The following is a 16,663-nucleotide window of genomic DNA, read 5'->3' on the forward strand; positions in this document are numbered from 1 at the left end:
GAAGAGGAAAGTGAATCACCATCTCCTCGAAATATCCTTGGGGATTCAGGAGTCATTATGTACAGAGGAACGGCAGGCATTTCAATGCTTGGCTCTTGCATACATAGCTATCCAAAAGCATGATTGCCTGTACTGTCTGAAACCATTATGTCTGATGATTCAATGTCCTTCAGGTACAAGAAACAAAATAAGGAGTCGTCTCCAGACGTGCATAAAGAGGGTTTGCGCAGGGACACGATGGAAGGGGCGCTCCTCTCTTTGCTGGCTGACGAGCCAGACAAAGTCCATTGATATTCAGTCCGCCATTGAAATCTTGGGGGTCAGGATTCACCTTCTGTGTCGATTATTGGCTGCTTTGGAGGAACGGCAAGGAGAGCTTCTGCTTCTTCATGCATCTAGATGTAATTTGAAAAAAAAAATGTGTTTATAATAAATTGGACACCGCAGTAAAATGTAAAAAATCAACTTGATTCTTGAATAATAATAAAAAAAACATTTCAGGAAATGTCCTTTTGCTGAATTAATCATGTTCTGGAAAATTACTCATCATTCATTCCTTAAAAACAGATTTGTAGCAAAATATTGCTTAAAACACATTAAATATATTTACATTGTCAAGAGGTAAATATTGCAGTTATGAGCCAAAAACTGAGTTAAATGCTTAATAAAAAGTTGAAAACACACCATATTATATTATTTTCTGGCATATAAGGCATTTTATTTTATATCACAAACATGCGCTTGTTTTTTTCCTCCCTAAATATTTGTTTTAAAAATTCTGACGTTTCTTATAATTCTAAAGTTACAGAACGTACTGTATTTGCACAATGATTATGAGGATTAATCAAAGGCTGATTGGTCATTTAATTTTAACAGCAATTCCTCTTCCACAGGCGAAGGACAGCTTCTGGTAACAACGTATTAATGTCATAAGACGGGGATCTGCAGATACTCACGAGCTGAAACTGTACATCTTGAAAGAGCTCTTGAATGAACCTCCGAGAAGGCAGTCGAAACGTGCAATGAGCCAACAGGTAGGAGACCTCAGAATACAGGCAGATGTCATCAAACGCCTGAGGAAACTTTTCTTTAATCCTTAAGAAAAAGGACAAAAGTATAATAAGACATTAAATTCAACAGGGTGTAAAAAGAAGCAACATAAAGGCGAAGCCCTGTGGAAAAAGATTTCCTCCTGGAGCATAAAATCCAGCGCTGTATACAGTAATGCAGGTCAACAAAACCTGGTTTTATCTCCTTTTGTTCCAATAAACTCCCTTTGCTGACACAGATGCTGTAATATTTTCTCCAAACACCACTCTGAGAAGATTCTTTATGGTGATCCTAATGAAGCCCCCCCCCCCCCCCATAGGCTTTCATTAATCAGACTGCATGGCGATTACGACCATTAATCCCAAACTGGGATTTTTACGAGTTGGTTGCTGAACGTAACACTTTTATAACTAAACGTGTCATTAGAAACATCATTCCTTCCCACAAATTATTATTTCATCATGGGAAATTCTGCCAATTTCATCATTTTCCATGGAACATGTAATGGTCATGTGACCCAGAAGCAGCCACTGACAGCAGAAATAATAAAATTAGAGATCGCGACGGCCACCACCTTTAACATCCGCTGAAAATCAATGTTTGCGTAAGGTGCCAACCTTTCTGCTTTCATGTTGTTGGGCATTGAAAATGACCATCTCAAAAGTTATTTTAGATTTCATTGCTAGGAGATATATCTCCCCGACTGTCTCAATAATCAGCGGGTACCAAGGGCTGTGAGATAAATGTAAGTGACAGCACAGCTTAGAGGCGATGCTTCCATAAACCTGTCAGGAAGAATTACTTCATTTTAGGAGGGAAACGTCTCCATCTCTGCCCTGCGAACAACAATGTTCAGGGAAGGTTTTGGGCATTCAGCGGTACAAGGAATTGGGATTTCAATGCTGTGTTTGGTTACTTTAGTGAAGTAGAACAGCAACTTTATTAAAAGGGGAACTGAAAAATTTAACTCGCCACTTTTACTGTGATATTTCGGTGGAGGAGCTGGCCCTGTACAATGCACAGTTAATGGTGTGGATCCACCTATTCTGCTCAATTTAACACGGCATTAACTTGATGCACATTAGAAAATCATCATTCCTGGTATTACTGAATGGCTACAACCTTCCCAGAAGAAAAAAAAATCTATACTTGTGTAAAATTTTGCTACTCTCGAGTTAAATAGATAACGAAATAAGAATACGGCACATTATGTTAGAAAATCAATGTAAGAATGTTTCAATAAGCAGATGTCTTCTGTCACTATAAGTAAGGAAATCTAGGTGGTTAGATAATGATGCCCGTTCCGTACAAGCACTGAAGAAAAAAAAATGCATAAGTTTCTTACGTTAAAAGCCCAGTTTCGTGTCCTTTTGTTCCCACCGAGCTACTTAAATTAATAACCAGCCGTAAGACCTCTTTTCTCAGCAAAATTCGGCACACAGGTGTATCTTCAGGAATGGGTTTTCCACCTAGGAAGAAAAAAGCAAGGGAGTCACACCGACAGAACACAGGCAGGTGGGGGACACGCCACATTTCCAGAAGCCAAAGGGAGAAGAAGGATTATGTGCATACGAATAAAGTGCAACTTTGGGCTAAAGTAAGAAAGATTTTTTTCTGTTGAATTGCTCCACACCTGAATTGATAATTAAACGTTTGTCCCAAAATGCAAATCAATGTAATATTCTGACATCAGAGGAGGCTCCTTAATATAAGGAAGTGTCCACCCTTCAATGAGCCTCCAAAGGACACTGACCGACAGCATCTTCACGATAGAGGTAACCCCACTAAGCATTTAAAAATGGCCGAGCCCGGGAGGATTCTCCGGCTGATTTCTGGCTCGGATGGCAGCCCATGATGCAGAGCAATGGGTGCGAAGACTTACATGAAATGTAACCAATTTAATAATGTGTTATACAAAAAAACAAAACTGTCTGCGCTTCTTACCCTAATAAAGTTGGCAACAAATATATAAACATAATATAAATGAGAGGTTTTGGTTATATGAATTGGCCAAAGCATAATTAAGCTCACCCGCCACGTCAAGGCACACTCTCAATAGGGTGAGAACCTACTCTCACCTCCTACATAGTGGGCACACAAAGCAGTTTATACTGCTACCAAAACCAGATTAATGTGTTGGGGGAGGTGCAATTAAACCTCCTCCCCAGCAAGCTGCAACCAGACTGATGAGGAGCCAACAACCTCAAATATGTGCAAACAGGGAAAAGAAAAAATGTCGGTGCGCTAAGCTAGTCTCAGGCTCAAATAATACAAATGTATAATATAAGGCCTACCAAACAGTGTGAGCATGCTGCAAATACAGTGTGTTGGCTGTACAATGTATACAAAAAACAAAACACAAAATACTGTCTGCGCTTCTCACCCTAATAAAGTTGGCAACAAATACATAAACATAATATAAATGAGAGGTTTTGGTTATATGAATTGGCCAAAGCATAATTAAGCTCACCCGCCACGTCAAGGCACACTCTCAATAGGGTGAGAACCTACTCTCACCTCCTACATAGTGGGCACACAAAGCAGTTTATACTGCTACCAAAACCAGATTAATGTGTTGGGGGAGGTGCAATGAAACCTTAAGCTTGATTATGCTTTGGCCAATTCATATAACCAAAACCTCTCATTTATATTATGTTTATATATTTGTTGCCAACTTTATTAGGGTAAGAAGCGCAGACAGTTTTTGTTTTTTGTATACATTGTACAGCTAATACACTGTTTTTGCAGCATGCTTACACCTGTTTGGTAGGCCTCGTATTATACATTTGTATTATTTGAGCCTGAGACTAGCTTAGCGCACCAACATTTTTTCTTTTCCCTAATAATGTGTTATACAGGCCAAACTAGGCTGTTCTTGCAGGAGAAGCTCACTGGGGTTGGCCCTTTATAATAAATAGCGATGGGATCAAGGTCGACCCTGTAAGTCTACGGCAAGTCTCTCGCGGGCCCCAAGCACCGCAGTGACTGGGAATTTCAGAATAACCAGTCACAAAATGGTGCATTCACTTACAAAAACACAACCATATGAAGCATTCATATTGTAATATAACAAAGACCTTACAACTTGGATTATGCGGATTACTCCTGCGTTCGCCTTTAACACTCTTATGCTTTGTTAATGTGTTTCAGACATGTTGCCACTTACCTAGAACTATTTCGGTACTTTTGGTACTGCTTGCTGAGCCCTGAGAGGCGGCATCACTACACCCTGAAATTCCAGAGAACTTTGTGGAGTGGGAGACCACCTCTAAGTGATTGGGGATGGTATGTGCGCACCAGTCTGAATATGGAATGTCGGGAAAGTCTGGGGGCGAAGAAAAAAAGGGCAACAAAAAGCTGAATGAGTGAAATGGCATGTGAGGCGTGGACCCCTGAATGCAGAACAAAACCCAGAGGGGACGCCGTGGGTGCCGTTACATGGCAGGCTGAGGTAGAAAGACACGAATTACAAATCTCTTCCTCTAGAGTATTCAACACGTAATATGAAATGTCACATTTTTAAATGGTGAGGAAAAAAATATATATAAAAAAAAAAGTTCAAAATATAATGGAAATAAAATGAGGGTCTGGTCACATTTTGATATGGTATGTGATGTGGGAGGAAAGCTACCTTTAAGGGTCCTTAACACATAGCCCGCAAAAAACAGTAGATTGTACACGAGATGTCCAAAGTAGAAGAATTCTAATTACAAATTCTAGATGTAGACGCCCCCCCAACTTTACTTCTAACATGACCTGAGCGCAGGGAGAAAGCAAACGTTGGAGGATCTCACACTGTACACGGTCTTTGTCAATTATTTTGTATGCTGCAGCTCTGTGGTGGCATGTATGGCCTACATTTATGATTTGTAATTAAAGTGGCCCCCCTTTGCTTCATATCTGGTTCCCAACTTTTTGGGGGTCTAGAGGAATAAAATGAGAACCAATAATACAAACACAGAAAGATCAACAGATTTATTTAAGGGGACATTTTTATGGATCAAAAATGCACTCCTTGTAAATGTTACATAGCAAAATTTAGCATTGGGGCAGAAATTACTATTTTCTTTAGAATTTGTTAATATGAGACCCTCTGGTTATCAGACCAACGTAATTCTGCTTTTTGAAGAAATTCAGATACGATTCGAATAGGAACGCTAAGGAACTATAACGCCCGCTTCTGAGCGGTATTTTCTTTTATTATTATTACTTAAAAAAAAAAAAAAAAAAAAAAAAAGATTCCTATGTTATTAAATGTTTTACGAGAAATACAAATGATAGATGACTACATGTGTATTCCTAGCATATGCACCAAAAAACGTAAAACTTAAAAACCCCCACGCAAATAATGCAAATCTCGACAAAACATCTACTGGCCTAATTTATTTTGATAACATTGATACATTATATGAAGTTTTATATTTTTTTCACAAGGCAGTGAATTTCTAATATTTACGGTTCTTACTGATCGTGAAATTATTTTTTATAAGGTCTAATAGAACAATGTTATACACAGGACCAAAACCAGTTACATACAGACACAAATTATTGAATTATTGGGTTGCCATTTAATATATTTTGAATTTCCTTTATTAACCCTTTTATGACTGGGTTTTTCCCCATACCCTAAAGACATTGTTTGATTTTTTGCTTACAATTTCTTCTTCATAGTATTCGCCACTGCTGAACAATGGCCCAATTTGTTTTTGGCAACATCCTGATTAGAGTAACACATACCGAACTTTTCATCTTCCCTTCCTCCAGTGCTAACATTCCCTCAACAGTTTCCCTCAATGTCAATGGTGCAATCATCTCCCTGTCTCCTCACACTCGCTGCCTTGGTGTCACCCTTGACTCAGACCTCTGTCTCAAAGAACTGCTGTCTCCATCTTAAAAAAAACCATTGCCTGCATTCCTCCCTTCCTAAGGATCGTAGCGGCTCTCCCTCATACCTGTTGCCTCGCTATAATCCACCATGAATGCGGCTGCCAGACTTATCTTCCTCTCCCATCACTTTATAAGACCTTTCCCCGCTGTCAGTCTCTTCACCGACTGCCTGTCCGCTTTAGAATTTCAGAACCCTGACTCTTACTTTTAAAGCTCTTCATAGTGCTTCCCCTACTTAACCTCCCTCCTATGTATCCTACTTCTCTACATTTATCATCAAATACACTCCTACCCAGTCTCTCCGCTCATCTTATGATCTCTGTCTGTCCTGTGCTGATTTCTAGCAAGATTACTCAAGGCTGCCCCTAACTTCTGGAATGCCCTTTCCACGGCCAACTCGCCTTTCCCCTGACTTTGGTCCTTCAAGAAATCCCTCAAGACCCACTTTTTTTAGCCACCAGGGGGAGCAATCAGAGATCCCACCAGAGTATAGAAAGACCCTCTTGGGTTTCTCCTGTCCTACAGCGATCTTCAGCATGGAGACCTACCAGAAGAGCGCGATTGGGCATTCCTTACAAAAGTGTATACTGTGGTAGGGAAAGTAAGGGCATACCAGGGCATCTTGGCAAAGCTTTTAAGGATGTACTAGTAGCGATATAAGTAAAAAACAAATATTTTCAATGATAGTTAATTAGGAAAAAAAAAGTCTACATACCTAAACGACTATATTCATTTAATGAATTACTGTGATTGTATCCCATTATCTGGAAGCCAACGCAGTAAAGGCAGTTATCATCAGTGTGTTCTTGTAGGCCCGTGTCTTGTGTATTTTCAAGGAACTGGGAGGCATCAGAGCGGCTCGTGTTCATTATCTCAGTAATGCTGAACTGCTGCCGCAAAGCCTGGAAGGGACTTCTTACCCCAGTGCCTGGGACACCTGATTAATAAGGGAATAAATTTATCCTTCGTGATGCTTTTTGCATTTAGGGAGAAGGAAGAAAGATTAAGGATGCATTTTTATTTTTTTTTAATAGATCACTGAACCCCGGGACAACCTTCATATCACCACAACATGATATCACACATGGGATTAACATTTGCAAAAAAAAAAAAAAAAAAAAAAAACCCCACAAAAAACATACACACACTCCCACCAGCCATAGGACATTTTTGTATCCAGTGCTAGATCAATATGTTAGCATAGGATATACTTATTATAACGCGTGTAATTTAAATCAGAGGCGTATCTAGGGTATGGCAGCTATGGCTCGTGCCATAGGCACCATTTGAAAGGGGGCGCCAGTGAGCGGCTTTTAAACGCCGTTTTTTTTTTGATGCGGAGACGAGAGAGTGGCGCCTAGCAAAGGCTCCGCGCCCCTCATTCTCCTCCACTAGGCCTCTACCTCCATCCCGGCATTTCATGCTGAGCGCCGTAATATGACGTTATATTTCGGTGCTCAGCAGTGAAGCAGCGGGCACCAGCGAGCGGATTTAAACACTGTCTTTATTTTTTTTTTTTGATGCGGAGGAGAGAGAGGGACGCCTAGCAACGGCTCGACGTCCCTCGTTCTCACCCACATCAAAAAAAAAAAAAAAAAAAAAGACAGCGTTTAAAAGCCACTCGCTGGTGCCCGCTTCTTCACTGCTGAGCGCCGAAATATGACGTCATATTACGGTGCTCAGCAGTGAAGCAGTGGGCACCGCAGCAGTGCAGGAAGACAGAAGACTCCCGTCGCTGGACCTCAAGGTGAGAGAACTACAAAGGGGGAGAGGAAGAGGGTAGTAGGGAAAGGGGAGGGAAAGGGGTTAGAAAGTGACAAGGGAGGGAGAGGGGGTAGTAAAGAGTGTGAATTAATGTGTGGAAGTTTGGACAGGGGCGCAATTTCAGTGCTTGCCATAGGCGCTATTTTCACTAGATTTAAATGGATGTGAATTCCCAAAGGTGTAAAATGCAATAAGCCAATCGCAACCATGATATAATTCAGCATTGGTTGCTTTAATAAGACAACACACAGGAAACACCTCAATACCTGTTACTTCAGGTGCAAAGAAGTTAGCGACACGTTCTTCACAAGGAGGTGCAGACTTTTGAAAATACGGCGTCTCCTTCACCTGGAGAACAAAATACATAATATACACATTTAACACTAGTAACCTTAACCCTTAATTTTGATAAAATGCAGAATCTGATGAGCCGTTTGGTCTAGTCTGCCAATTTTTCTACCAGCTGTAAGAAAATCAGCCTATACATTTATGTATATGTTATGTTGGAGACCAGATATGCCACATATATGTTCTTCTACCCTTTCAAATATAACATCTATTAACTCTACATACATTAGTTATATGCATTCTGTACGTATACTGTGCATTGGTTTTTGTATTACAGTGGCACAATCTACATAATAAATGTTTCCTTGTAATGAATTTTCTGACCTACGATTGCTTATATACATTTCCTAATGTATCAATGTACTTCATTTATGAGTCCAGCTTATATAAATTATCTGCATCATTTAAACTTGACATTATTGTACATTTGTAATTTTATGCTTTTGGTATGATTGGCTGTGCTTCCGTTGTAACCTCGAACGCCAGAAGCAACCTGAATTTATTTAGTTTGACTGCAGATTTTCAATGAAGTGAACAGTTCCCATCTCGATAAATAAACTTCCAGTGCCATGTACAGAGGGTCATCGGAAATGAAGCTAAACATCATTGCGAGGGTCTCTATAGTTCTGTGGTACTGAGGAACTAGCAGTTACAATAACAGGTATAGAAAAATAAAATGACAATGACATACATTACATTTTCAATAAACACCTCCTCAAAATGCCTCGCTCTCATAGGTCATAGTGTAGGTGTAGGAAAGGATGTGGCCGGGGAGGAAGCGACAGTCGGGTGAGGACATTCAAACAATTAAAAAAAAATAAAAATCTTTCCACTGCCCACAATACAAGCAAATGTAAAATGTGAACTAAACCAAGTGTATTTGACAATGATGCTTACTTTTCCTTCCCTTGGTCGTATAACGTTATGTACAATTACCAGAGACGAGCATTAATGCGGTAGCGAGCTGCACACTCAGAAATACCACATCAAAGCAACATCCAACAGACGCATGACCAATACGCACCTGGAACATGTCATTAATATCCACTGGCAGAGCAAGGCCAATGTAGTCATCCGAACTGCCATAGGCAGCATTCGACACCATGGAACGTACAGAAGAGGACCGCTGAAGTGTATTCTGATTTATGGGACTTAACAAATCCTCTTTGTCTAGTGAAGCATAACTTAATGCCTTCATGAACCTGTCACACAGAGAAAAAGAATGATTTATAGAAAAACTTGCACAAAGTTACCCAACTTGGGGAAATCAGTATGGAACACTGCACAGGCACAGTATATTGTGAATAAAACCAAGGAATTCTCTATATAATAATAAAAAACTGCCAATGAGATTTCCATTTCTAGAGAACACAGCTGCACATAGCGCCTGATCGTCTTTAGGGTTTGTATTTTTTCCTATTTGGCGAGAGAAATAAAATCCAGAAAACAAAGTTGCATGAACGACCCCAGCATTAACCATATCTGTTAAACGAGCGTCACATCATACAGTGAAATTCACTGAAATTATTTTCTAGTGACTGCTGGGGGGGTGATCAGGATTTGCTCCTGCAAACTGGGATCTTCAAACTTTCCAAGGTGATCTGGAATTCACACCCAAACGTTTCAAGGTAAACGCAAATCAGGTGTTTGGGAGACAGTAAGAAAGAATATTTGTAAATGAGGCCACACTTAAAAATTAAAGAGCCTGTGTACAAGTTGTCTCTAAGTGTTAAGGCATGACAACATATTTGCTGTTATGCTTATAGATACACAAAACACTACCTGCTAGATGTTAATCTGGAGTCCAAGCTTCCAGTTTTCATGGTTATAGTGTCAGTGAAAAGCACATCTTTTGCTGGCGACGCTAGGGCTTCCGAGTGGGACAGCGACGGATGCATCCGCTGCTGTTGTAATCTTTTCAACGTTGCATAGCCGAAGGCGTCCCGTGAACTTGTGTAACTGAAATGATAATCCGCTAAACTTTTAATGGTGGTGATCGAAGGAGCTTTGAGCGACTGTGCTCTCCGAGGAAGCGTGTGGGATAAGCCAGGAGGTACCAAGGACACGGAGTTGGATTTCGAGAGAGGAAGATGATTTGGATGCAGTATGGATGGTTGAATTGTTTTGATAGTCTTAGTGCTTACTACTGTACTCAAGCTCCCACAGTCCGTATCAAGGTTTGCAGTGTCTATCCCAACAGTCTCTCGAGAAGGACTTGAACTCATTGAGCTTATGCCACTGGTTGTGGTGTCCGTATTAAAACTTAAGCTACGGCTCTTGAAATGGGTGTTCGTGGAACCGTCTCCTATTAACTTTTCTCTGCTCGTGTGGTCTCTGTGGTTTTCGATTCCAAGACTTTTCGGAAGCTTAAGATCGTTTTCAGTAAAACTAGGGGTGCTGCCAGTGTCGTCATTGTGTTTGTTGACATAAGAAGTCTCTAGGCGAAGCGTGTTAATCTTTGGAACTTTAAAGACAGAGCTGAAACTATCCATGGAATTAAACTCCATGTTGGAGCTCGGCTCCGTCAGCGTTCGGTTTCTCCTTAAGCCTGCCTTGTTTTCAGTTATGCGCTCACGTGCTTTGGGGTCACTGCTGCTGCTGTTGCTTCGCGGCTTCTTACTAGGCAGAGTTAATGAATTCAAGAAGCGATTTTTGACAAACTTGCTCTGAGCAAGAAGCATGAAAGGGCTGCGATCCTTGTCCTTCAGGGGTTTATCATAGAAGGTTTGCTCTGATTCTTCTGTGTAAAAGAACGGACTTGAGGAAGAATTCATATATCGATCATCTTCTATAATGAACATACCTATAGGAGAAAAAACAAAACACTTTTGTCAGACACGGAATACAACTGGTTAAGTAAGACTGTTTCTCCCCTTTAAATGTGTGATGATCTTCACATAACGTAAAATGTTCAAATGATAAACTTTAAGCCTTAAAAGGGACAGAGTTGAAACACGCAAGCAAAAAAAAATACAAAAAAAAGACATTTCAAATTTTGATCTGTCAACACCGTGACATATGGTTATTTAGTACATGGACCTGTAATATATGGAAACTGGCAAAAGTGACACTTGTTTTAAGACAATCCCTGGCCAGCAGCCTTTTCTTGACAGCAAGTCTTTAGTGACCTTGTCCCTTAACCTTTAGATAAACCCAGACTTCTAAGATTAAGGGTTACAGGCAAAACTAAAACAAAGACTGGCAAACAGTGGAAAGATATTCAACCCACAAATGTATCAAAGCTCTTGCAATGTCCATTAACATAAACGTGTTCCGCTATTGAGGAAATCATTTTAAATATTCTAGTTTAGGGCAGTTAAAGTTCTAAATCCACCAAACACTAGTGAAGTTAAAAGACGGAACGCGGTATAAATTAACAGTATCAGCTCGGAACAATACGGGATTGCTTAAAACACGTGTACGATGAAAGCAGAAAAGTCACACAAAAAAAAGGACACAGTATAAATAGAACATCCAAAAATATTTCTTACTCGGAAGACCTGATTCACTTTCACTGTTGTGCCGAGAGCTGGTGGATTCAGAGTTCAAGCTGAGTGTGCTTGGCACGGACGATAACTCGTTACAGAGTTGCTCCATTTCGTCAGGGACCACGGGCCACAGGTGCCTGCGACTGTGCCGCACAGAGTCCCAGTTATAGAGCTTTAAGATGTCACAGCCTTGTTTTGTTTTGGAGAGCAGGCCAAGAACGTAGGCACAAGTTCTGGAGATTTCAAACACACACTGAGGTTACGATATGCAGATTCTGAGTGTTTTTGGACATTTCAGTCCCCTGCGGCTCTAGATATATTAGACATTTCAAATCCAAAATCCTCTTTGTCCTCTCTATAGGTACAAAAGGGCTAAACTGTGGAGGAGCTACCGGGTAGGTAGAATGGTGTAAAGCAAGCTGCCAACTTACCTCCTCTTGCGAGTGCGGTTAGCCACAGGACTTAACCAACTAGTTATAAAAGTACCATAACGGAATACGTTTTTATTCATTACCCTGACTTTATCCTTACAAAGGCTACTCAAACCAACACCAATCAGGAATATAATAACTTAATGGAGAGGAATAATCAGATACAGAGAACAGCAATATTAAGACTTATTGTATACACGTAATAGTTATAACGTTATTTAACACCTTTTTTTATCCTGTAAACATTCCACATATTTAGTGCACAGACGTAGAGAGTTTAGGATTTGGAGATATATTTCAAAATATACATACTAAAGAGACAATACACTTACCCTCTTATAGAGAGAACTTCGCAATGTTGGGCAAGGGCTATGATATCTGGTATCACGTTTTCCTCTTGAAGCAAATTGAGGCCCCAATTAGAAGATCCAATATTTCCCTAAAATTAAAATGGAAATAATCCAACATTTTGTAACTAACAGATACCATGCAATGCATTGACAACACAAATCTGCAGCTGTATTTTGTGTTTGAAAGAACTAGTCTGCTAGCCAGGGAATCAGTTTTATAGGGAAAGAAAGAAAATTTGTACACATTTCTTAAAGTGGCTTTTTTATTTTAATGGATCCTTTCAACACCAGAACACTATTATTTTCCACCCCTGAAAAAAACATCTAAAGATATCAAGATGTACATCCAGTGACACAACACGTATACATAAGTGACTCACACATGGATTTCTTACACCAAGTCCAGTACGTAGAACAGTAGGTATCTTACCAGTGACCAAAGGGCTGCCTTTAGCTGCTTGATCCCTTCCCACGTGTCTAAAGTGGGTGATCGGATTGTGTAACTAAGATCTGGGACAATGTTCTACAAATAGAAAAGAAACAAAACAGGACTGTCAGATTGTCAATTATATGACATCAAATAATATGATCGTTCAACATATCCACTTCTACATTCTCTTAGTTTGTACAAAATATTTAGTAATAAACAAAAGCATATTAACTTTAAAAAAAATAAAATAAAAAAAAAAAAGATATAAAGTACATGATTTCTACAAATTCACTCCTCACCTGAACCTCCAAGAGATGACATCCAGTTTTATGGTGCACAAGCTGCCCATACAAGTGAACTGGCAAATACACATGAGGACGTTGTACTCTGTACATTAGAAAGGGGGAAAAAAAAAAAGTTTGTTTTTCTAAGAAATGTTTCCTTAATTGCAAACATACATCCTAGATAATTTAAAAGATTGATTTGTATAATCGTCTATTGGACCGACTGGTTACCTTTGGTTGCTCCGACGAACATAGTTATCTCCATCAACAGGCTTGCGGTATGTGGTCAGAGCTTCATTTAGCTGCTCTTCAATTAAATCCACATATTTCAAATTATACTCCTAAACAAAAAAGTTTGCACAAAACAAAAACATGCCATTTTAAATGTAAGAGAAATATTACAACTATTTTAATTTAGCAATTTCAAGGAACACAGAGGTAAGAACATTACATTGCATAATTGGTGTTGAGCCGAGTGTAATTGCCAGAAGCAATTCTGTGCCTTTTTTATTTTTTACCTTCTGCCACTTTTCCAGCTGTTTCGTTACATAACCTCTTTCGTTTAAATATGAAAACCCCTTTGGAATAGACAAGAATCTGTCAAAGACAGAGAGGAAAAAGAAAAGGTAAGAACATGAATATATATATTCACTGTTATACAGTAAGCACTATTTGCTTACTGTATAACAGGTTAAAAGCAAAAGGTTACCTAAGTAAGAGGAGCAAGCCTTTGTCACCAAGATGAGAGAGAGCCGGTTTCATCTGGATGAGGGCATGAAGATTAGCCTTAAGATACAAAACAAAAACAAAAAAATCATTGTTAAATAAATTCAGAACAAGTGTATCTTCATCCTCAACCCATTATCTATCGTGCCATCCAAATATGAAAAAGTCAACCGACCTTGTCTTCACATGCCTCATCCAAGATGTCCAGAGCTTCGGTGGAAATGTTTTTGTTTTTGTCATGAAGCTGAGTCACCAATAACTCAATCCCCCAGTTACTGAAAAACTCCACGTTGGCTCTCAGCAGAACCCGCAGATGCTTTGTGGCGTATAAGCGACAGCTCTGCGCACAAAGAAAGAGATAGTGAACAAAGGGCTGGATATTTCTGCTATTTACCTTCAAGCACTTATACAATGAACATGTAAGACACCATGACTGGGTTCATGTGTAGAACACCCTTATGTACTCTAGTTGGCACTTCAATGCATTTAAAAAGATTGCATTGTATTTGTTAAACAAGTTGAATAGATATGGTTTTGGAAAACATATCTCGTAAGTTTTGAGAAATGTATTACATACTGGCCTAGTTGGGGCCACATCTTAGCTTCTACCCCCCAATGGTTACCCCCAGGTTTGATGCTATATCTGCTCAGCACAGGTACAAAATAACAAATATTAAGATATTCAAAAAAAGAATTGGTTAAAATAGAATCTTATTATGTCATTGACTTTACAACAAATAAACTTACATCAGCAGATGAAGTTAAAGTTTTTGAAAGAATAACTCTTGCCAGTCCATCTCGGCTGTAATCCAGACTGGAGACGGCTAGCTTTAACAAGTGGTCTTGGTTTTTAAGCGAGCAAAGATTAAGAAGACTGTAATAAATGAAAACATAAACATAAACAAAATGGCGCCCCTTGAACCCACATAGTCAAACAATACCAAATCCAAAACGAGATGCTGCCTTCAAATGAATGAGGCGACAAGAGTCATGGTGAGAGGACCATCTACTAGCTAGATATAGACAACCCATAGACTTCGAGCTACATTAAAATACAAGGGAACCAGTTCTACAGCAGTCGTTGGTCAAGCGGTTCTTGCGATGTAATCATATGCTATTTCCACCGATTAAACCTGGCCTATACTAATGGATCACACATAGCATCATGACTTACCATTGAAACACGTTGCATTTCTCAAGCATCTTGACACCATGCGGATGGCAGGACAGAGTGCCAATAAACAGAAAGTAGTACTGGCTCAGTGTGTTTTGAAGACCATTGTTCTGAAGACTCCGTTCTGGTTTCATCCCAGAAGACGCGCCTAACCACTGTACAATGTCCTTGACAAGTTCTTCTAAGTAATTCTGTCCGTCCTGAATGGAGGCAACAGTTACAAAAATACACATGGTCAGGAAAACGTGCGTACAGGGCAAACACCACAACATGCTATTTTGTGTTCCTGGTAAACGTGACAGTGTAGAGGTGCCTGTTATATAGAGGGGAAAAATGTGGCAGTTCACTCACTACGTTAATTGTGATAGATATTTTGCAAGTAACACAATGCAGTTGAGTTACCAATACAATAAAACACAGGTCTACTTGTTTCACGGTTTTGCTTGTCTGCTTATTGATCACATGCATGAGCGATAAACACCGAGTGAATGTAGAGTATAAAGTTATCCAATGGCTTGTCTAATGAACCGGGGAGGGAGATGAAACCTTCCAGAGCCAAAAGTTTGTTCTCCAATACTACCCTGTACATACAGCCCAAAGGAAACCATTGTGTTATTTGCCCAGCAATTCACATGTTTACATATAAAACTCATGTGTGCCGATGACTTTGGGACACACCTCTTAATTATTGAATTCAGATGTCTCAACCAGACCCATTACCACAGGTGTATAAAATCAAGCACCTAGCCATGCAGTCTGCATTTACAGACATTTGTGAAAGAACATGGGTCGTTCTGAAGCCCTTGGTGAATTCAAACGTGGTACTGTGATACGATGCCACCTTTGCAATAAGTCAGTTCGTGAAATTCCATCCCTGCTAGATATTTCAGTCATATGTGGCGAAAGACCACATAAAGTCACAGAGAGGGGTCACAGAGTGCTGAAGGCACATGGAGCATAACACTCAGTGTCACTAAGACTCAGCTGACTCCACAACTGAAGAGTTCCAAACCTCTACTGGCATTAATATCAGCACAAAAACTGTGCGGCGGGCGCTTCATGGAATGGGTTTCCACGGCCGAGCAGCTGCATGCAAGCCTCACAGCACCAAGTACAATGCCAAGCGCCAGATCGGGTGATGTAAAGCACGCCGCCACTGGGCTCTGGAGCAACGGAAAAGTGTCCTGTGGAGTGAAGGATTACAGCAGTCTGATGGGTGGGTTTGAGTTTGCCGGATGGCCGGAGAACGTTACCTGCCTGACTGCATTGTGTAAAGTTTGGTGGAGGAAGGATACTGGTCTGGGGCTGTTTTTCAGGGGTTGGCCCTCTTACTTTCAGTGAAGGGAAATCTTAACGCTTCAGCATACAAAGACATTTTGGACAATGCTATGATTCCAACTTTATGGGAGTAGTTTGGGTAAGACCCTTTTCTATTCCAGAATTAGTAATCCCCAGTACACAAAGCAGGGTCCATAAAGACATGATTAGATGAGTTTGGTGTGGAAGAACTTGAGCGGCCGCACAGAGATCCGACCTCAACCCCATCGAACAGCTTTGTGATGAACTGGTACGGAGATGGCGAGCCGGGCTTTCTCATCCAACATCAGTTCCTGACCTCATAAATGCTCTGGATGAGTGGGCACAAATCCCCACAGAACCAACTTCATATTAATGTCTATGTATTTAGAATGCAATGTCATAAAAATCCCTGTTGGTGTAAAGGTCAGGTGT

At 40.1% G+C, this 16,663-nt stretch overlaps 1 protein-coding gene across 1 annotated transcript in view; it reads right to left on the reverse strand.

The window, feature by feature from the left end:
- Window positions 1-320: 320 nt before the first annotated feature.
- LOC149283781 (rapamycin-insensitive companion of mTOR-like) overlaps window positions 321-16,663 on the reverse strand; it is a 34,177-nt gene continuing 17,834 nt past the window's right edge. The window contains exons 20-37 of the mRNA XM_089497297.1: window positions 14,933-15,132; window positions 14,506-14,632; window positions 13,934-14,098; window positions 13,742-13,818; window positions 13,551-13,629; window positions 13,264-13,373; window positions 13,048-13,135; window positions 12,749-12,841; window positions 12,301-12,407; window positions 11,541-11,770; window positions 9,832-10,852; window positions 9,074-9,251; window positions 7,968-8,049; window positions 6,653-6,874; window positions 4,217-4,375; window positions 2,396-2,519; window positions 957-1,095; window positions 321-395 (exon numbers count right to left, since the gene is read on the reverse strand). Coding sequence (XP_089353423.1) covers window positions 321-395; window positions 957-1,095; window positions 2,396-2,519; window positions 4,217-4,375; window positions 6,653-6,874; window positions 7,968-8,049; window positions 9,074-9,251; window positions 9,832-10,852; window positions 11,541-11,770; window positions 12,301-12,407; window positions 12,749-12,841; window positions 13,048-13,135; window positions 13,264-13,373; window positions 13,551-13,629; window positions 13,742-13,818; window positions 13,934-14,098; window positions 14,506-14,632; window positions 14,933-15,132 — 3,276 coding nt within the window. The remainder of the gene's footprint in view (window positions 396-956; window positions 1,096-2,395; window positions 2,520-4,216; window positions 4,376-6,652; window positions 6,875-7,967; window positions 8,050-9,073; window positions 9,252-9,831; window positions 10,853-11,540; window positions 11,771-12,300; window positions 12,408-12,748; window positions 12,842-13,047; window positions 13,136-13,263; window positions 13,374-13,550; window positions 13,630-13,741; window positions 13,819-13,933; window positions 14,099-14,505; window positions 14,633-14,932; window positions 15,133-16,663) is intronic.

This window comes from Sceloporus occidentalis, unplaced genomic scaffold, assembly GCF_023333645.1.
Source record: "Sceloporus occidentalis isolate IW3139 unplaced genomic scaffold, rSceOcc1.0.p SCAF_101, whole genome shotgun sequence".
Taxonomy (NCBI): Eukaryota; Metazoa; Chordata; class Lepidosauria; order Squamata; family Phrynosomatidae; genus Sceloporus; species Sceloporus occidentalis.